This window comes from Sturnus vulgaris, chromosome 3 (assembly GCF_052056855.1).
Source record: "Sturnus vulgaris isolate bStuVul1 chromosome 3, bStuVul1.hap1, whole genome shotgun sequence".
NCBI lineage: Eukaryota > Metazoa > Chordata > Aves > Passeriformes > Sturnidae > Sturnus > Sturnus vulgaris.
In genome coordinates this window covers 43,825,586-43,846,988 of record NC_142245.1, presented here as the reverse complement: position 1 = coordinate 43,846,988, position 21,403 = coordinate 43,825,586, and the positions used below count along the sequence as shown (strand labels likewise).

Sequence of the window (21,403 nt, the reverse complement as noted above, 5' to 3'; positions counted from 1 at the left end):
GCGGGCTCCCCCCAGCGCACCGCCTCCCGCGCTCGGTGCTCGGCTGGCGCTGCTTGGCAGGGACCGGGGCCGCCGGGGCGGGCCCGGCAGTACCGGGTGCGGAAAGCGGACAGCGACGGCCCTGCGAGCGGAGGGGAAGGCGAGTGGCAGCGGGGGCTGGCGGGGGAGAGGTGGGCGCTGGGCAGCGGGGCCGTGGGCGGGCGGCTGGCGGGCGGAGGGGCGCTTGGGCCCCGAGCGGCGCCACGTGGGGAGTGCCGCGTGCGGGGCCGCTGCCCGTCCGACCGCCTTCTCCTTGCTTGGCGTGTCTTCCAGACGCGTGTCTGCCTCTTCGCTGTGCCCACGTACCGCCCCCATGGCAGCGATCTACTCCGGGATTTACCTGAAGCTGAAAAGCTCCAAGACTTCTTGGGAGGACAAACTCAAACTAGCCCGGTTCGCGTGGGTTTCTCACCAGTGCGTCCTGCCTAATAAGGAGCAAGTGAGTACATTTTAGTAGTGAACAGGGATGAAAGAAGAAAACACCGATGGGGATTGCTGCTGTGGATGAATCAGTTATTAAAATCCAGATCTAGCTTCTGGCTAACTGATAGCACTGTAAATATAGCGCTGATTTAGGATTGTGATTAGTTCTTGATTTTTGTCGTCACATGAAATGGTTTTATAACAACAATATTGCAGGTAGCTTCGGCGCAAAGACCTGCATCCGTGCAGGGTGGAAGAAACTTTCATGTAGAGAGGGTGGTGCCTGTGTTCTGTCTCGCAGAGACACAAGAAATCATTGTCTTCAGAGCTGTCATTGCCATTGGTATTAATGTCCAGTACAGGATGCTCCGAAGTCAGATGCTTTTGGTCATAGTTAAGAACGTCAGGATGGGAGGACTAACTGTGGACTCTGTGTGTTCTATGGTGCTCAGAACTTGTTGTGCCTGAGCAAAGAGCACACAGTGGATTCATGGACCGCTGCTTGGAAGGTGATTTGGTTTTCTCTTATTGGAACCCAACCTGTCTCCTAAGTCTTTTGTTTTGACCCTGTTTCCTGAAGGTCTATGCAGTGTTTCCCTGGGTTAGGGGTTTCTTGTTCTATTCCTCCAACCGTGGTAGTCCTTCGGGGTCTAGGGTTTGCACATCTGAGATCTCATGTTTCAGGTTCTTGTTATTTCAGTTACTTAGAATATTAAACTTAGCCATACACCACAACTTCAGTTGTAAAACAGTAATTAGTAGATTTGAACCTTTTCCAGTTTGCACCCATCTAAATTCATAGGCCTGAATTTCTAGGCAGTGAATTTAAACATACGAAAAGGAGGATGTGAGTGGAATAGCAACTGTCAGAAAGCGAAAACCAGCTGATTCTCTGAGCACTGCTTTAAAAGACTGCATTTGCTAACCAGTATCAACTGTTAGAATCAGAATGTTGTCAGATTAAAGATGTTCACTCCTGAGAGCTGTTTTGGGATGGTACATGCAAGCACAGGTCCAACATTAGGTAATGAGTGTAAGCTCTTAGGAATTGAAGCCTTCGGGAGCAGGCTTCTCTGCTCACTCAAAGGCTATTCTGCTTGGATGTAGCACAGTTCTCAAGGCACAAATGCTGTAACTGTGGAGAGGTACTGCTTTTGTCCCGTTTTTGCTTTTTCCTGTTTTGGGTTGTTAAAGATTTCTTGTTTTTCCTTCTGTTAACAGGTTTTACTTGATTGGGTAAGCCGTACATTGGTTTCCAACTACAACAAGAAATATGAACTGGAGGATGAAGTTGTTGAAAAACTCTGGGCATATCTTGACAATGTTATTCATAGCAAAAAACTACAGGATCTCTTAAAGACTGGGAGGACAGTTGGTCTCAGTTTTGCAATTGCACAGGTAACTATAACTGTGGATATCTGGTGAAATTCTGGATAGCAATATGTATCTCTTGCAGTACTTGACTCTTCCTCATAGTGTCAGATGTTGCATGAAATATGTATTAGTCTGATAGTTTTCAGAACCTATACTGAAAGTTTTGCTATTTTTGTCCTGCAATATAGTTTGTATTTGTGCAACACTGAGGTTAAAAATGGCAGAATTAGTGACTGGCTGCAAAGGCAGTGAAAATGACTGGGAAAATCACCCATTTAGTTTTGCTCAGATTGAAGGGAAGCAAGAAAAGGTTGTCTTTACCTGTAGAAATTGAACTGTGAAGTATAGAGAATTACTTGAATGAAATCTGTACTTCAGAGATGTTACGTAGAAAGCGTGCCAAATTTAAATGTGGTGTGGATATGGAAACCTGTCTGGATGAAGATTAGGTCAGAGGTACAGGACAGAGTACCCCAAACACCAAGGACAGAGGTGGTAGAGGGTCCAGTGGGAAGAACTTCAGGGTCTGGTTTAGTCCAACAGTGTCCCGGGTGAGGACATGAACTATCCACAACAACGTGTAAGGAGACAGGTGAGGTTTTTAAGAAAATAGAGGCAGATTTGTAAATTGTTACTGAATTTGTTTGCAGATATTATCTGAAGGTGAGAAAAGGGAATGAGTGAAAAGTGGGTTGAAGGGGAAAATAACAGGGAAATACACATAAAGTTTGAGAAAAGGAAGAGAAATGCAACATTATTTCTCTAGAAATGTGTATCCCTCAAAGAGAAAAGAGAATAGTCCTTCACATTCTAGATATAAGGACCAGAAACGGTCTCATTTTCAAATATAAAGATGATATTCAGCCATGGACATTCTTACTAAATAAGCTCCCTGTATCAGAGCAGGGATGTGTATTGTGTGTGGGGTTTTTGTTGTTGAGACCATTCAAGAAGGGAAGAAATTTACTCCTACTCCATTTCTGCAGGATGAACTATTAGTATGAAGTAGGGATAGCCTTATGCTGTTCCCAGTAGCATGCATGAGGGCTTCCTTACTCATCTGGTGGTGCAAACAAATGCAAGGACAGTGGAGCTTCTAGTTTGAAACCTATGATGTGAGAGGTCCAGCAGCAGCTGCTGGCATGTCCCCCTTGCTTGCAGCCATAGCTCCCAGAAGGTGTTGTTGGTTCATTATGATGGGCTTTATTTTTCTATGCTAAATTGACTGGTTTTTGGGCTTTTGTTTTTGTTTCTTTTTTCAGGTCATAAACAAAAGATTATCAGAGGCCTACTCTGAAAAAACACAGCAGAACATTAGCACCTTGCTGAGCTGCTCCAGTGGCATCCTTTCTACTCCTTCACTGTCCATCCTTTACACAGCAAAGTGTGAGCTTTTGGTTGATCTCCTCAGCAAGCTGTCCAAGCTGGCATGCCGGCAGCTGGCTTCTGATGATGCTGTGGGCTCCCAGTTGTTCAGTGTCCTCCAGCTTGCCTTTGCTCAGTACTTACTGATCCAGAGGCAGCAAACCAACCCAAAACTTGTACTTGAGCAAGTGACAAGTCAGTTGCTTCAGCCATGTTTGCTCCTGAGGCACTTGCTGACTGTGAGGAGCTGGACGCAAGCGGATGATAACCACGTGCGTCAGCACCTGAGCAGAGAAATACAAAGCCAAATAGAAACTTTGCTACAGGTTGGGTTATTTCAGCCTGAGCTTTTCTCATCCTATAAAGAAGAGCTGCTGCCAGAACAGGAACCCCAGGAGAAGAAGAAAGGAGGTTGGAAAACTCCTTTACTGCCAGCCAACACAGTGCAGACCAAGCTGGGCAGTGACTTGTGTGAACCTGCCCTCTGTGGAGTGGTTGTGGCCAGTTCGGTGTCCCTGCTATATAAGCTCTTTCTGGACTCATACTGTAAGGCAGAAAACCACCTTGTGTGTTTCCACATGCTCAGCAGGCTTTTTGGCTGTCTCAGGCTCTCTGACCTGCAAGAGGCAGGGAGGAGCGATGTGCTCTCCCCTGTGGATTGGAGCACGGAGCTGCTTGCTCTGGAACAGCTTCTGAACTTGGTGCTTAGCAATGACATCTATAATGTCGCCAGTGACCGTATCCGGCACAAGGAGGTGCAGTTTCAGTTTTACCGGAAGCTAGCACAGATGCTGCTGACACACTCCCAAGCTTCCATCCCTGCTTGGTTCAGGTGTCTCAAACTCTTGATGGCATTAAATCACCTTATAGTAGAGCCAGACCTGGATGATTTGGTGTCGTCAGCTTGGATTGATGCCGAGGCCTTGGAGCCACGTACAAAGAAACCGCAGGAGACTCTCATCAGCACCATATTCCAGACCTACTCCAAGCTGAGGCAGTTCCCACGGCTCTTTGAAGAAGTGCTGACAGTCATTTGCCGACCAGCTGTTGATGAACTGAGGCCATCTGTCTTCTCTGCTGGCCTGACAGTAAAGCTTCGTGAGTGCCTTCTTGAACTGCCACCCAACCAGATTCTGGACATTCTGTGTCTCTTTGTGGAGAAATGCCAGACCCTTATCATTCCAGCTGTTGAAGGGTCAATTGACATGGCCTTGAAGCTGATGTCAGTATGCTCAGTGCTGCATGCTTTTCTGTTCAACATGAGGAGCCTAGATGATGTCACTCCTGCCCCTGTGGTACTTCGCACTCAGCGTTTGATGGCAAACATACAGAAGGGAATAACTCTGCCACTGATGGAGCTGCTGCAGGCTCCTAGGAGAGAGGAAGAAAAGTCAGAGCTTTGGCTAAGAAAGGCCAGTGATGCTACTCTCCTCCTTGTTTACACTTGGGTTGAGGTAGACACACTGTTTGGTGTTAGCTGCAGTAAATACGTGTCTCCAACAGCTGAAATTGCTGTTACTGAACCTGCTGCAAGGCACTGGGCCATTTCAGCTATTATGCCTGGTATGAAGGAGCAGTGTTGGAGGAGAGTTACAGAACTTGCAAGTGGTTTTGCCTCCACTAGTAAATACTGCTTAGAACTGCTCACTCTTCAGAAAATGAAGATGATGTTAATGCAGACCGAAGCTGACCTACAGGCCTTGCAGCGTGCTGCAGCTTTCATCTTGGAGTCTGGAAGATCTGCCACGAGCAGAAGAGAATCTGAGCCGTGGGATGGAGATATCAGCGCGATAACTGAACTTAGCTACCCCACAGCACACTGGCACCTTGTCATGTCCAACCTGACCATCCTGTTGCCCTATATTTCCTTAAAAGATGTAGAGTACATTGCAAAAGTGCTTCTAGAGACGTTGATGTTGGCTGAAGCTCAGGAGGCTGCCACGGACCAGGAGCCTTCCATCAGCATTGGAAAGATATCCCTTGGTTTTATCCACAGCTCTCTTCTACCAGAAATGAAGATCCTGCACTGTGCTTTTCTGACCCATCTTATTCATCAATTTGCTATGGTGCTGCCCACTGCTACCAGGGATTCAGTAGATCTGCCACTTCAGCAGCTGTCTGTGACTAATGTTCCTTGGCATGAAGAAATTCTGTCTCCTTGCAAAATCATTGACCCGTTGGAAGTACCATCAGAAAAACTGCTGAAGGATGAGCTGAGCTTGTCTTGGAGAACACTGGAGAAGGTTGCCCAATGTGTAGTATTGTTAGCAAAAAATGGCTGCCCTGTCACACTGAAAGAACGTCAGCTACAAAGATGCCTGGGTTTGCTAAAAATTGTTTCTCTCCTGAAATTAGACAGTTTTCTTCCCTCTGACTGTACTCGATGTTTTCTGGTGCTGCTGTCCCTGCTAGTTAATACCAAGGCTAGTGTCTCTTGCAGCAAGTTGTTACTGCTGGAGGTTTTAAGGACTTGCTTCCACCTCCTGAGATGCCTGCAAGCTGGCAGGAATGCCAACTCTGTTTTCAAGGTGTTACATGCCAGCGATGTTCTTGAGGCTGTCATGACCTCCCAGCTTACAGCTAGCAAATTCTTCACTGATGTCTTGACTGTTCCTGTTTGGACACAATACGTCAAGGAAGTCCAAGAGGTTTTGGAAAACTTTCTTCAGATGATTATTGAAAAAAGACAAAGTGTGAAGCGCAACTTGGAAAAGTTCATGTCTTTCCTGGTGAGCTGCAGGCCAGACACAGGTGCAGCCAAAAGCAAAGACTGGAAAAACTGGAATCCCGCAGCTGAGCAGTTACTGCTTACAACATTCACCACACTCTGTCGCGTTGTCACACTGCACCTCCAGCAGCTGCCAGAAAATAAGCTGCATACTGCAGATGTGTTCTCTGCTGTGTTGGAACCACTAGTTTTGCAGATGGTCAGAACTGTTGAACATGGTCTTCAGACTAACACCCCAAACCAGCTTTTGCCTTTAGCATTCATACCATCTGTCACTACTCTCCTCAAAGCAGATCTGAGCCGTCCTGTCAGGGACTGGCAGAAAGAGCCCAGTGGGTTTTTGGAGCAGCCCCGTATTAAACTGTACCAAGAGTTTTACTCTCAGATACTGAAAGAGCTGCCCTGTGCAGGGAGTAATCTGCAGTTCCTTCAGCTTGCTTTGCAGTTCCTGACCATCTTCTGCTCCGTGCCAGAGCTGTATCCTGGAAAAGAAACTGCAGTCATGGTTGTTTTTGCTATAAAAAAGCTTCTCTCTGGTATGGAAACTTTCTCCACCTCCTTTGCTCATTTTGCGAGTTAAAAGCCATTTAGCAAAGCTTTTTTATAAGTCTGTATTTATTGGCTTGTGTTAATACAGCAGGCTATACTTTTTTAAATGCATAACAGGGAAAATTTCAAGGAGGCAATATTGTGGTACGTGGACCACAGCCACCGTCTAGTTTGGTAATGATCTTCTAATGGATGTTAACATCTTAATGTAAGTTGAGGTTCTGAGTTACTCATCCCTGGTAGAACATTTTGAAAGTAACTGGAACATGATAATACTTCTGGAGATAGGGCTGAAGTGCAGTGTCCTGCTTGTGTAATTCATATATAGGCACCATTGAAGCAGCTGATTTGCACCAGGTCAGCTCTTAAGAGCAAAATACTCATCTACTTTTGTATCTGGTAGGTGAGTTTACAGAGCAGTGGAAATTACCTGTCTGTTAAGGATGCTGAACACTGTGTGGTAATTCTGATAAATTCTGTGGAATATTGGCAGGTTGGTTCCTTTATCCTCATCAAATAAAGAGCCAGGGCTGGAGATTACGTGAAAAACCTCTGTTGCCAGGTGTGGGACCTAATAGCTCTTTTATATTGTCTCATTCAGAAAGAGAGATGAACACAGAGCAGGCATAAGTGTTCTCTTTGACTTCTTCAAACTGCTGGAATTTGTCAAACTTATTACTGGCATGGTCTGGTACAGTGGTCTCCAAACATTTTTGATTGCACACACCTATCATTAAAAAAACTTAAGAAATTGAACACACAGCCCGAATATAATTTACTTATAAATTATACACGTGCTACTCCATTATGTACATCACAAAGCACACATAGAGAAAATCTTTTAAAAGAATGCAATAAAGATGAAATAAGCACTATTTTAAATATCTTTTTATATTTGCTAAAGATATTTTTTTAATATTTCCCGCACCCCAGTGATTTGTCTTGCACATACCCTGCTTTGGAGACTACTGTTCAAGTGAACTACAGTTGTGATCTCAGTATTTGTATTGCCATTAAGTAGTCATAAAAAAAGCTCTGTGCTTTGTGATGGATCTCTGGCCACCATTTGTAGAAAAGACCTGTGGCTTGTTTAGCCTGCTCCCTTGGCTTGTGCAGCTGCTTTGGTGTAGTCTTTTTGTATTATTGTAGATTTTTTACTGCTATGATGACTGTTCTGTGAACCTGAGGGTAGGATATACTTGAGATTATCAAGTCATTGCATTAATGGGGAAAGGTAAGGAGAAAGTATCAAGCCCTCTATGTATTTGAGTTAAAAAAGTATCCCCAGAGCTCTTTTATTTTCAGTTTGTCCTATTCTGCAGAAATCCTTGTCTTGGGAATTGATTGCTTTTGTCTCTTGAATATGCAGGTCCTGCAATTACAACCCAGGTGATCCGAAGTATGGAGATGGAGCTGACAGAGGTGCTTGTCAAGGTGCTGGGAAACTGCTCTGCCGAGGAGTTTTATGCCATAATGAGGCTGGTGCTGCAAGGACTGGAAGTGAAGAATGTTTGGCAGCAGAAGGCTAAAGTAAGGCGTGAGCTTAGTGTATTGTCAACTTCCTTCTGCCATCTGCTGTATCTTGAAAAAAGGTTGTTGGCTGAATGACATTTGTTAAATATTTTTTTCTTCTTCCTGCTCTATGTTCATTGGTCAGGTCAAATTAATTTACATGGATAAGGGCTTGGTGACTGCTGTATATGTTTTGTATATAAATTGAGAGGTGAAAAGATCATGCAAACCTACTCAAAAAACTTTCTGTCCAGCTTAAGGGCTCAGCAGTCTCGATTCCATGTATTGACAACAGAAATCACACAGCTGTGGTGTTACAGGCCATGCTGAAAGCTCTTTCCTACTTGCTGCTCAGACCTCTGCACAACAGATACCAGCAGTCAGTGTTTGTCTGTGACTCTTCTTTATAAGGTTAAAGGCACTTTTAGAAGTGCTGGCATTTTTAAGTAAAACCAAAACTGCACTTACGCTTTTGGTACTTGTTGCTCTGAAGACTATTCAGCAATAACCAAATAGCACTCAGTATCTTTTAAAATTCTGTTTCCTTCTTCAGAGCAGCTTAAGCACCAGTGGTGATGTATGGAACACTTTTGGCAACAAAATCAACTGTATGCTCCATAGAAAGCCCAATGACTTGAGAATAACACTTGGATTAAACTTGCAGGGTTGTCCAGCCCTATCTTATTTATCAGAAAGAGACGTGGATGTGCTGTATCAATTCTTGATGCATCTTTTTGAAAGTGTATCTGAAATTCCTGAACTGCATAGATAATTCCTGCCACCTGAATGTAGCTTGCAATATGCTTCTTTTATCAGTCTGTATAAACAACTAGCAAGTAAAAAAAACCCTGCTGCCAAAAGCAGTATTCTTAATTTATAGTTTTCTGGTATCCTTGTATTGCCTCTGCTTCCCTCTGTCATCTAGTGGCAGTTGTATGAGAAGGCTTTCCTTTCTTGAAATTCACGTAAGCCTTTTTGTGCAGTAAGTTGATTGTGGAGCAAATGTGGCATAAAGTACATTTGGGTTAGTGCTGCTCAGTGCATTGAATTCTGTTGAGCTGCTGCTTACTTCACGATTTCCAAAGAGCAGTATTGGTGGGAGGCCTTTCATGTGTCAAGGCTCTGGTAACGCTCAAAAGTGTCACTGGTCTTGAAAGGGCTCTTCTGTACTTGAAAGGAGCCAGTGTGCCTTGTACCCCTGACTGATGATCTGTCTGCTTTCTGCAGGAAGTATTGTCAGCTGTTATGCTAACCAAATTGTTGCTCAGCTGTCCATTAAGTGGAGACAAAGAGAAAGCTTTCTGGTTTGCCAGCCCACAGATAATCACAGCTTTAGCTGTAAGTATCTCTTTACTGTAACTTCATTACCTACCCTTCCTATCTGGTAGAGTCTCTAGCGATGCACAGAAGCACATAGGAACAAAACCTAAACAAATCCATGCCAGATTCATCTGAACATTTTTGTCTAGACCCTTTTTCTCCTCCTTCCTCAAGTAAATCTCCTCCTATGAGTGCAGTGTGCATGTCATCCATTTCTTATACACAGTAATTTTATGGAACTACACAATGTAATATGGAGCTTGGGAGAAACTTCTTAGACTGCAGGGTAGAGTCTGTCTCCTTTCCTTCCTTCTGCCCAAAGGAGAAGATAACCATGTTATCTTGCAGCAGAAGCCAACAGCAGTAAAACAAAATTTAAAAAGTGCTTACAGAAAAAAGTAATTATATAAATTCACTGAATTATGAAAGAGAAACTAATCAAACCCAAGTTTCCAGCCCTTCATTTGTACAGCATATAAACCTAGTGATGTAGGTTTTTCTTCTCTTGGGATGATATCTCTAGGCGAGAATTTATCAGAGGTTGGTTCTGCAGTGCCTGGGAATCATAAGCTTTCAGTTTCTGCCCTTTTTGGTTTGTCTGCATGCATGGAAAAGAATGAACTGCATCATTGGATTCGTGTGAAGAGGTGCAAAGAGGTGCTGGTTTCCGGGGGGCTGGGGAATAGTTGCTATTCCAGTTAATGCTCAGAGCAGTGTTTGTTTGAAATGCATCATATGCATCCTGACACAGGGCACAATTGCTTGAAAGTGACTCAGGTGCAGGAGTCTGTCTGCCAGTCCAGGTCTAGTTCTATTGACTCCAGTCAGAGCCTTAGGGTTCTCTGGTGTTCCACCACTAATGATAAGTGGCTAATGCATTTCTTATTGTCTGTTTCCTGTCTTGTAGCTGCAAACCAAAGAAGCCTGTCAGGACCAGTCACTGATTTCCATCATAGTTATACCTATTCTAGAGACTGTAGCAGCTCTTCTAAGGCAGGGAGAAGGAGTTCTTGTGAATCCACATCATGTTTCATTGGCATTCAGCATTCTTCTAACAGTCCCTCTGGATCATCTGAAGACAGAAGACTATCATGGTGTCTTCCTGGGGATCCATGAAGTGCTCTTCTCTATTGTGCAGTGTCATCCAAAGGTATATCTGTGAGGGACTGGGAGAAGGGGGAAAAGTTTGGAAGAGCAAATATATTAGTGATAGAAATTTTTAAAATATGGTTTGAAATATTTTGTCTTGATAGTATGAAAGTGCATTGTACTGTTTGTCATTTGAAAGGCTGTGAATCTCAAAAGCACATAATTTCAGATGTTCTGCTTTGCTTGTTTTTTCATTGTTGTTCTTTGGCAGGGGATTGCTTATGAACACCTGGTGCTAGGTTAGGAAAAAATGTTGCCCTTTTCTGTGATTGATTCTAGAAGCACAAATGGCTCAGGATGCAGAATGAAAATATAGTCTCTACTCTCCACCCCCTCTGCTATGTAATCTCAGATGTTTTTATTTCATGTCTTTTTCAGGTGCTGTTGAAAGCAGCACCATCTTTTCTGTGCAGTTTCCATCGTCTGGTTGTTTCTGTCATGCATGAAGGCCGTCAGAAAGGAGACAGAGGTACCATATCTTTTCCACCTTTGCATTATACATATATATATATATATATATATACTCTAGAAGAGGAGATACTGAACAGGGCAAAGTTCTCAAAACCTAGCTGTGGCATTGAAACTGTCAGCCCTATCTGTCCTTTATAAAAAGCTGGGGATGAGCTTTGTAGTGTTGTGGGCTTAGGAAGATAACTGGGGCTGCCGGGGAGCTGCATGCAGACAGCATTGCTTCTGGTGAATAAGTTATTCTTCACTGACTGGCTGGCAAGTAGGCAGGAAGCAGTAAGGCTTGCTGTGCCCAATTTCTGCTCTACCTATCAACCTCTGTGTCTGCAAGCATGGTGGCTGTGAGCTCCACATGATTCATGCTAATATGTGTGAGTTGTAATCCCAAATGGATGCTGCTAAATGGAATTTCTTGAGATTGGACTATGTTTACTACAGAGCTGAGTTGTTGTCACCATTCTATGCTAAGTATAAGAACTCTATGTGTATCTGAAGCATCAGTTAGGATTAGATGATAAATCTGTATGGTCAAGGAATTGGAATAAATGTAATTAAAAATCCTAAGAGGAAGGGGGAAAAGAAGACTTCTTACTGTAAGTTATTAAAGAATTTACATAGTCGAAGTAGACAAGTCAGAGATGTCCACAATGATTAAGGTGGTCAGTACACAAATACCCTGTCACTAATAGCTGAGAGTTTTGAGACAAGTTGACTTCATGGTCTGAAACTGATTGTATCTCAGCTTTCTGCTGATGTCCTACAGCCTGTGCCATGTTCAGATTTATCTCAGCTGATATGTTGCCCACAGCTATGGGCAAATATGTGTATGTATTGTAGAGGAATATATTGTAGAGTAGTATATTAGCTGAGGCTCAGCGATAGAGGAAATGGTATGTTAAACTGGTGCCAGATTTGGAGAATATTCTTGCTTCTGCAATATGTTTACATAAGGAAATCATCACAGGAAGCTTACAGGTACATGGCATCCTCAAGCTGAAAAATGATGCTGTTTATTTTGGCAAGATTGTCTGTTTTTGTAACAGATAACATGAAAGTAATTTCTGGATTTCCCTTCTCCCTTGTTTATACTAGCTCTCTTCATTCTCTTCCTAGTGAGTTAATTCTCAGCTGATCTCACTAGTCTCAATTTAAATATCTCCAGTGATGTAGCTTTTGCTGCTATTTTCCACATAATAGATCTCATCAGAAAGCTTTCTTACTATACTGTTTCTAAGAAATGTCTTCTCATTTTCTCTAGGTAGGGAATACAATTTTCTTGTCTCCTTGTTCTCTCCTCCACAGTGCTAGTTGAGACTGAATTGTGGAAGGGACCTTCACTGCTGTTTTGAGCACTTCGACATCTATAACAAGTAATTTTTGTCTTGCAGTGCACATGAAATTGGCATAAGTGTGCTCTTGCAAAATGGCCATTCTAAGAGATGTATTCTGTATTGTGGGGGGCCTCTAGCTGTGGCTTGATAGGAAAAGATGACAAAATAGGCAAGCTGTTCTTGGCCTCATGTAGTTCAGGGATCATGGAAGGCTGATTCCTTGGGCTTTTTTCCCTAATGCTTTTAAGCCTCAAATGCCAGGGTGCATCTCACTTTGTGTTTTAGGCAACATGGAAGAGTTTGAAATGATACTGAAATGTGCACACTTGGTGGAACGGATGTATACTCATATTGCTGCAGAAATGGAGAACTTCACTGTGTTTTCTGCTTTCATGGTGGCTCAGTATGTGACTGAATTGCAGAAGGTATGTTCTCATTCATCTTGAAAATGCCTTAGTATTGTGCTAGATTTGGAGTTTCTGTTCCAAAGGCAACTCTGTTAAATTTTGAAAATTTGCGAAGTTACAGAAGTTGTTATGGTCATGGAGGTGCAGGTTTGGTCCAGGTTGTTATATTATGCAAGAGTTCCTGAGAATCATTCTTACCAACTCCTGGAAATTTTTCTAAAGGTGTGGGCTGTGGTTTTTTTCTTTTAAAGTAAAATAATGCAGCGCCCAGGTACAAAGCTTCTTTTCTTTAGTGCCGTGTTGGGTGTTGCTTTTCTTCATAGAATCGTAGGATGGTTTGGATTAAAAGGTTGAAAGATAACCTTTAAAGGTCATCTAGTCCAAGTCCTCTACAATGACCAGGGACATCTTGAAATAGATCAGCCTACTCACAGCCACATCCAACCTGGCCTTGGATATTTCCAGGGATGAGATATCCACCACTTCTCTGGGCAACCTGTTCCAGGTTCCACCATTGTTAAAAATATCTTCCTTATACATCCCAAATACTCTCAGTTGTCCAGGACTGATAGCAGTTAAGGCCCCATCTGGCAAAGTAATGGTGGATGATTCTCCTGGAAAGTATCTTTTAATATGGTCTAAATGATTAAGTGAACGGAAAAAATGTTACCAAGGCAAGAATTGTTAGTTTTTCAGTAATTCTCCTTCTGTACCAAAGATACCATTCTGATTCTTACTGAAAGCAACTGCTTCTGCTCTTATGGATGCCAGAGCCAGATTGGTGTTTTCTCTCATCCAAAAGTAACTTCAGCTTGTCATTTTCTTCAGCCCAATAGATTTAGATTTCACCAGGGTTTGAATGCTGCTTGTGGTGAAAGTACCTGCAAACTGATTATTTGTGATTCTGGCCTGGGCATGGGCTGAAATTTAGTCTTTGTTTTTCGGCCCTCTTAAAAAAAACCCAAACCTAATGGTGCTATGTTTCTGAAGGATTGAGGTGTAACCAGTGTAACTAAACATGAAGGTTATTACAGAGGTTAAACTTTTCTGCCTTCTCTGTTGCCTGTCTTTTTTATTTTTTCTTTTTTTGGGGGAAGGAGGGGTGGGGACCAAAACAATGGGAGATGTCAGATTTTAGCCATATTATTTAGTGTTAGTTGGTTGTTGTTTACATAGGGAACGTAGCAGTTCATCAAAGGGAAAATTGCTGTTAAGATGACTTCTATTCCCTTTAATCATCTGTAAATTCCGTAATTTGGTCATCACTGAATGCAAGTCTGAAAGCCTGACTTGAATTGTCAAACGACCTTTTTTAATTTAAAGGACACTTGTCTCAGTGTTAGCAGGAGTACACAGTCTCATGAGACTTCTAGGAAAGTTTTGTGCAAGATGTTCACTGGGAAATGGAAAGTGATGGATGATAGCTGAAACCACAGATCAGTAATGTATGCATGGAACCTTTGAGTGTGGAAGGGGGAATTGGTGTAGTGAGCCACCAGACACTGTGGTGAAGGAGTGTTTTCTGTCTGACAGAATAGATAGATCACAAGTAGGCGATGATTTATTTGCTCATTAGACTGCTGGGAATTGATGGATATCAGGGGAAAGGGGGGCCTCAGATGCCTGTCTTAAATGGGGCATGTACACATCTTTCTTGTTGCTCTGCAGAGGGAGAGAAAAACTCTTTTAATCATTCATCTCTTCCAAGTCAGGATCAGTGGCTTTCTTCCTGTGATATGAAGACCCTGAGGGTCCATCAAAGATAACGGAGAAAAACTTGTTGGTAGATATAAGTCTTTATATAGGCATCTGCACATTTTACTGGAACCCTTTTAAGGGTTGGTGAACTAGAACTGATGAAAACTACTGGCCTAAGCAGTCACTTACCCTAAAGTGGTTGTGTAACAGCTCCCTCAGTGCTTCCTCTTTATACCACGAATTATTTTGTATTAATCTAGAAAGATTCCTTAGTGGAGTGGGTGGCATCTCTTTCTTACTGTTGACAGTGCTTTCTGCTTGTTGCCTGTGAGCTGTTGCTTAATTCAGCAATAGTGAAATACCTCTTCACACATTTAATGTCTCACATCAAGAGCTCTATAATGCTTGACAAATTGGTTGTGCTAACTGTATAGACCATAAACCACTTACAAGTATAATTAACTGCCAGCCAGTAGTGGCAGCTGTTTAAATCTTTGGTTCTGCTTCCCATGGTGTTATTGGTGTTTATAGGAAACTGCAAAGCAAGAATGGCCCAAATAAGGCATGGGTCCAAATGAATTTGTGATGTGAGGGATGCAGTTCCATTAACTGCAGCTCTGAGATAGCTGCTTGTCCCAAGTGGGCCATCTGGTCCATATTGTCAATAGCTGCGGGTTTTCCTGTCCTTGTTCTCTGCAGTCATTTCTCTGAGAATCCAGCCCAGTGCATTCACTGGGAGCTGTGATGCTCAGCTGTTCTCCAACTATTGCACAGTGTAGGGAGAAATAACATCTATTGTAAAGAAACCAATTGGTCAACTAGCAGAGAAGGGAAAAATTACAACCTCTTGGACAAGCAAACTCTTCAGGGTCACAGATCTGAAGGAAGTCTTATGTACCTTAATGTTCTCTATATGTTTTTCCCTGCTATGTTAGTGGATCTAACAAAACATTTTAGCTGTTCCACATTTAGGGCAGAAAGAGAGCAGGAGCCTGTCACACTGATGAGGAGTGCACTTCATTAGTAGAAAGTTTATTAGTTGCCTAAGGAAGAAAGAAGCCTGAATTTTAATGACAGCTTTTTATATAATTTTCATTAGGCCTGGAGTGCAGAGGCTCACATCTGGAGGCATAAAGCTAATTTTGGGATTCAGCAAAGATAAGACATGGTTCTGCAGCAAAAATAATATGATGATGCCAGAGGCCAGCACTGTCTTGGGCAGTGAAGTATTTAGCAAGTGATTTGTGAGCGCAGGACAAATTTCAATTAGCCTAGAGCAGCAGAGGACTCCAGAGTCAGCACTGATGTTCCTTGTTGTTAGTGGCAGTCCTGCTGATTGTGGGGTTGAGCAGAGGTAATGTTGGGAGCAGGGTGCCGAGTCCTGAGTCATTTCTTGTATTCCTCCAACTTTCTGCATGACTTCTGGCAAGGTACCTGATTCCTGGTGTTAAAACAGATTGAGGAAATACACATCTCCTGAGAGTTTTGAAAGCTTCTTTTATTAAGGCTTGCACATTGAAGCACTCAGAAAAAAAAAGTTAGATAAATATGAAATTGTTAAGTGATAAATTAAAATTGTTTGACTACCCAATGTAAATGAGAGAACAGCCTAAAGGAGGTGCTCATCTGAAACTGACTTAATAGCACACAGCCTATAGGAGACATACAGAATCTACTGAAATGTGTAATCCAAGGCAAGTATTTTATGGTTTTTTAAATTAGAGTTGTTGTGCTGAGGAGTGTCCATGTGATTCCAGGATGATTAGTGTCTTTGCCACCGCACCAATGTGTATAGTACTCCTGTGGATTTTACTGCAAGGGCTTTGCTTGTTCTGCAAAGCATGTTTGCAGAATTCAGGAAAATACTGCACAAGTCAAAATCTTGGATTTTATCTAATGGGCTGTTACAGATGGTCTGATGTAAAGGATATAGTTGTCAGTATTTAATGTACACTGACTGTGGAAACGGTGTTTTCTTGCCTTTCTGTCTTCAAGTTTAAGGCAATTTTGTTCTTTTTGTAGGTGACTCTGCACCCAGCTGTGAAGGCACATCTCACAGAAGGAATATATCACATCTTTGACCTTTGCATTGAACGGGACATCAAGTTCTTAAATGCATCGCTCCCAGCAGGCGTGAGGGAGGTCTTTAAGGATCTGTATAATGATTACAACCACTACCACAAAGCAAAAAAGCACGGGGAGAAAAAATACACTGCATGATGAATCTTGCCTGGTGCTGCGTGATCAGCTGTGAATTGATCTTGCAGTGCTCAGAAGATGCTCACTTGCTCTTTAGTTTGGGATGACGAGTAAGATTGAACCTGAGGAAGATCCTAAACATGGATTGCATTTTTCCCTGTACAGCCAGCCTTCATAATGGGGAAAGGGGGAACTGGGAAGGGAGGATGTGCTGTGCTGGTGGTTCTGGTCCTGTGTTGTGCCACAAATGGCAGAATTGCTGGGCCTCTGCTGGCCCCTGGTGAACTCTCTGGGAGCCTTGGGTCACTCACTGCAATTTGGCAGCAGATGTCAGGCTTCAGGCTTTGGCACATCATGGTGCTTTCCTGTGGAAGCAATAGTCTGGTCTAAAAGCCAGACTGCTTTTTTTACATGCTTTTGCTTTTGCTTACATGGTAAGCAGAATTAAAGCAGTTGAAGTGCTTATTTTTGTACCCTGTTATTTTACATTTTATAACTGAAGAAATTTGTCAATGTTACACAGCCGTACAGTAGTGCAAACCTGCAGAAGTAACAGTAAAAAATTTGAAAGATTGTATCTCTTTGCTTGATTGGTTCTGCTGTCCAGTCCAGCCCTGGGCAACCTATTGGTCTGACCTATTGAATTTCCTTCCCAATTGTATTATCCTCTGATCTCATGATAATCAAAAAGACTGACTACCTGGAGCTCTGGTCGATTTACTGTCATTAAGCAATTACACTTAGTCATCTGAGCTGTCGTCACTCTCAGTGTACAGTTTTAGCTAGTGACAAATGTTAATTACCACTGTTACTGTTTGAGACCCTTCTTGGTCAAAGCTGAGCCTTGTGGCTTTGCATTCACTCTAGGTTAAGAGAATGCCCTTGACTTCTTTCAGCTCAGCTTAGCTTCTGACAGGGAGCTTTATCAAGTTTTATCAAATAGCTCCCTTTCATTAGCTAAATGACAAGTTTATTTTTTTTTAAATGATGCATACTAAAGATCTAAATTTTTATGTAAGTGATAAAACAGTTTTCACACGTACATGTAGGTAGTAGAAAGAACTCAATACTCTCATGTGTTTATCTGCTTTAATCTATAGATAGGGAGTGGGCAGAGGGAGACTGGAATGTGGCTTACCACTTTTCTGGGTCCATCTGCCTCATGGCAAGGTCCAAAGGATGAAGTTTGTCTGGGGCAAAATACTCCATGTGGCTCAGATGAGGGAGGTCATCGGGACTTGCTAAACGTCATCCTTTGGACTGGAGATGACCCTCCTCTCATCCTGAAAAAGCATTTTGGAGGGCTTTGAAACTGTGCAAGCACTGTTCAGAAGTAGTAGTGCTATGTTTTTTATACTGTTCTAGTTGTAAATGCAAACCACAGTGGCATATAGGCTGCCATGAAGCAAGTTAACTCTATCCAAGCTAGATCCTGTGCGCCACTGGCCACTTCTGTACTTTATTTCGTGTGGGCCAGCAATGGGAAGGGGAATTACTTCTGCCCCACCAGGAAGTGGGACAGTGACATAAGTCGCAGAAGGGAAACGTGGGAGCTGGAGACATCCAAAGGGGCACCAAAGAGGGCAGGTCTCCAGGGTGGAGACAGTTAATACACTGGAGAACGAAGGAAGGTTTTGAGCAGTGGGAGAGGATGTGGAAAGAACAGCAGAAAAAAAGAGCTGGGTTTGGAGCGGGGGAGGAAGGAAGTGAGGGAGGAAGGAAGTGAGGTAGCATCTCTGGCGTATAAGTGTCAAGGCTCCCCTGATGCAGCCATATGGTGCAAGCCACACACAGAGCTCAAAAGCTTCTGAGCAGACCACAGTAAATAACATTAGCCAAAGGAGGTAAACTAGCTGAGCTGAGATCAGTTTTATTTCATTAATACTGACTTCTAAAATGTTACCAATTTTAACTTCTTGGCTTGGAAATGAAAATGTGTAACTGACTAAGATGTACAGGGGTGATGAAATAACAAACCCCCACTGTCAAAAGGGCACAGTGCTTGAATGAATGAAAATCTGAAATCCTGCCACAATTAAACCTTTATTTCAAACACCCCGTGCAACTGCCACTTATCCCACAACCCCCCTCCTCCATGCAAAGCAGTGGAGTTCTGAAGCACAAAGCAGCGTTTCTGTAGAAGTAACACGTTTCTGTAGAAGTGACAAAGGGGTTAAAAGGAAGGCTGTCTTTCACTTGCTAATCCCAGGTCTTTGTCCAAAAACTGCTCCGGATTTTTTTTTTTTTTTTTTAGCTAGAATAAATTAAATCACTGGCAGCGGACCACCTGCTGAGAAAGCAGGCTTTGTACTGGAGTGCATTCCCACGTGGGTGCAGTTTTCCTCTGTTGTCACACGATGGGGCCATCCTGCAAAGGTACAAAGCACCCTTGTGCCGTCTGACATCCGTTTTGGAGCCCTTCCTCCTAGGCTGGGTTAGTCTACGAGCTCTGAACATCAGGAAGGTGAAGGGTTTGGAAGAAACACCATCTCAGGGCTCAATGCCAGGGATCACGACCTTTGTTTCAATGGGGTGTCGCTTTGTGCGAGTGAATCTCCGGGCCTTAGAGGCGTCTGCCACAGATATTCTTGGCCAAATTTCCAATTGTTGATGCAGCACATCTCTTCCGAGGGCTTTCCTTGCTGCAGCATGGACAGAAATTCCTCCTGTAGGCAGAACTTGGAGGCTGGCATCTCAGGTTCCTGCTGGCTGTGCCACTGGCTCAGCCTGCGACTCTGTGTGTGATGTTTTTTACTGGTGCATGGGCAGTGCCCGAGTCTGCTGTGCCAAAAACTGGCTCGAATAGCAAGAGACAGGAAAGGCAAGAAGAACAGTCAAGACCAACAAAAATCACGCTGCGTTTATTTACCCTTCATTTTTGTGTAGCTGCTGTGAAAATCAGCTGATTTTTCTACTTACCTGGTGGTGGGGTTTAATACTTGATTTACTTTGCAATTGTGGATAGAAATGTCAAAAATTTAAGATGTTAGAAATTGTGTTACTTATTAAAAAATTATTTTCTTGCTCATACCTTTTGGGAAGAGACTGTACTGTGTACTTTCCTTCAAGCTTGAAATGAATCAGTAGCTTCCTATTTGTTTACTTGATGCAGTTCAGAGCTGGATAACAGAAAGCTCCTTCCAAAGCTACCTTTATGGGTTAAAACATAATAATTTGAATAAAGGAGTACTTTGACAGATTTCTATAGCATTATTACTGAAGCGTTAAATGTCTCCAGTGACACAGTTTGCTGAACTGAGTGGGGAAGTGAACACCTGGGACAGGAGAGCCAAGCTGCAAGAAGACCTGGATAGGCTGGAAGGCTGGGCTGACAGAATCTTGTGAAGTTCAACAAAGACAAACATAGGGTCTTGCACCTGGGAAAACATAATTCAAGAGTCCAGTACAAGCTGGGATTTGCCCATGAGGGGTGCAGCTCTGTGGTAAGGAAACTGTGGGTCCCAATGAATAAAAAGCTCAGTATGAGTGAACGTGGGCTTCTGCAGCAAAGAAATCCAATGAGATAGTCAATCCCATCAACAAGGGCATCACCACCAGAGAGAAAGAAGTCATTATCCCACTCTATTCAGTGCTTGTCAGGCCACACCAGGAATAATGTCATCAATTTTATTCCCCCCTATGCAAAAGAGATGTGGACAGGCTGGAGAAGGTCCAGGGAAAGGTCGCAGTGATAATCAAAGGACTGGGAAGCTTTCCATGGGAAGAAAGGCTGAGACAACTGGGTTTGTTTCGCCTTGAGAAAATAAGGTTTAGAGGGAGACTTATCACTGTGTTCCTGTATTTAAAGGGTGGCTACCAAGAAGATGAAGACTCCCTTTTGACAAGGAATCACATGGAAAACACAAAGGTTAATGGTAAAACTGGGGAAATTCCAATCGGACACAAGAGGAACATTTTTCACAGAGAGAACAATTGGCCATTGGAGTAATCTCCCCAGGGAAGTAGTGGATTCCTCAACACAGAACAATTTTTTTTCTTCCAGTTAAATGACTGCTTGATTTTTTTTCAATGAGAAACATGCAGAAGTGCCATTGTAGGCAGTACTGACATTTGCTGCTGAATGATCAGTGATGTATTCTGCAAGCAGTCAAAATTTCCAAAAAGGAAGAGGCTTCTGTTATTGTACCTACCCAGTAATATTTATGTCACAGACAAGCAGAAGTGAAACCTGACTTGCTCTGGAGTGGTACTGATTTGTATTCACATACCTTTTAAAAAAAATATGAAAGTTTTTTTTTTTGTTTTTTTGTTTGACTTTAAAGTCTGGAAAATCTGTGGAAGTGTGTCCCTGTGACCTTCTCAGAAGTTTTAGTCTAGGAGAGCCCTCTAGCAAACCCTTTGGCAGTTCTTTAAGAGAATCTGGGAAGAATAAATCAATGCCCTCCAAGTGACTAAGCTGTATTGCCATCCCTTTACTTCCAAAGAAGGATGCTGACATTTTTGTACCTATTACTGAAGATGGTAGCAAACAAAAATGACCAAATCAATTTTATCTTATGTAGGAATCTTCTAATGCAAGCATAGGATGGCTAGAGGTACAGGCCTGGCATGGTTTTCAAGTGGTGACTGCTTGGTCATTTCTAGGTGTAGACTTGTTTATTTCAGGAGAGCTTCATTCTGACATGTGCTCCTGAGGCTTCTCTCTTCTAAAATTGGTGGAGACCAATTTCTGCCCCAAAGCAGTTGTCATTATTTTAATTACAATTTGTAGAAGTTGGATTCAGAATTGCTTCTTGAAAGAAGTTCCATACATGATCTGCTCTGAATTAGACATCTTGTGGAGATTGCTGGAGGGTCTGGGTCCTCTTTCCAGCTGGGAA

The 21,403-nt window shown here is 42.9% G+C and overlaps 1 protein-coding gene across 1 annotated transcript; it reads left to right on the top strand.

Annotated features, from left to right (window-relative positions):
* The first annotated feature begins 316 nt into the window (after nucleotides 1-316).
* On the top strand, nucleotides 317-17,139 carry URB2 (URB2 ribosome biogenesis homolog). The gene is made up of 9 exons (XM_014875205.2): nucleotides 317-478; nucleotides 1,684-1,860; nucleotides 3,099-6,465; nucleotides 7,848-8,008; nucleotides 9,218-9,328; nucleotides 10,218-10,460; nucleotides 10,838-10,928; nucleotides 12,544-12,683; nucleotides 16,386-17,139. Exons 1-9 carry the CDS (start codon nucleotides 353-355, stop codon nucleotides 16,581-16,583), a joined length of 4,614 nt encoding a protein of 1,537 aa, XP_014730691.1. The 5' UTR covers nucleotides 317-352; the 3' UTR covers nucleotides 16,584-17,139.
* The last annotated feature ends 4,264 nt before the right edge of the window (nucleotides 17,140-21,403 follow it).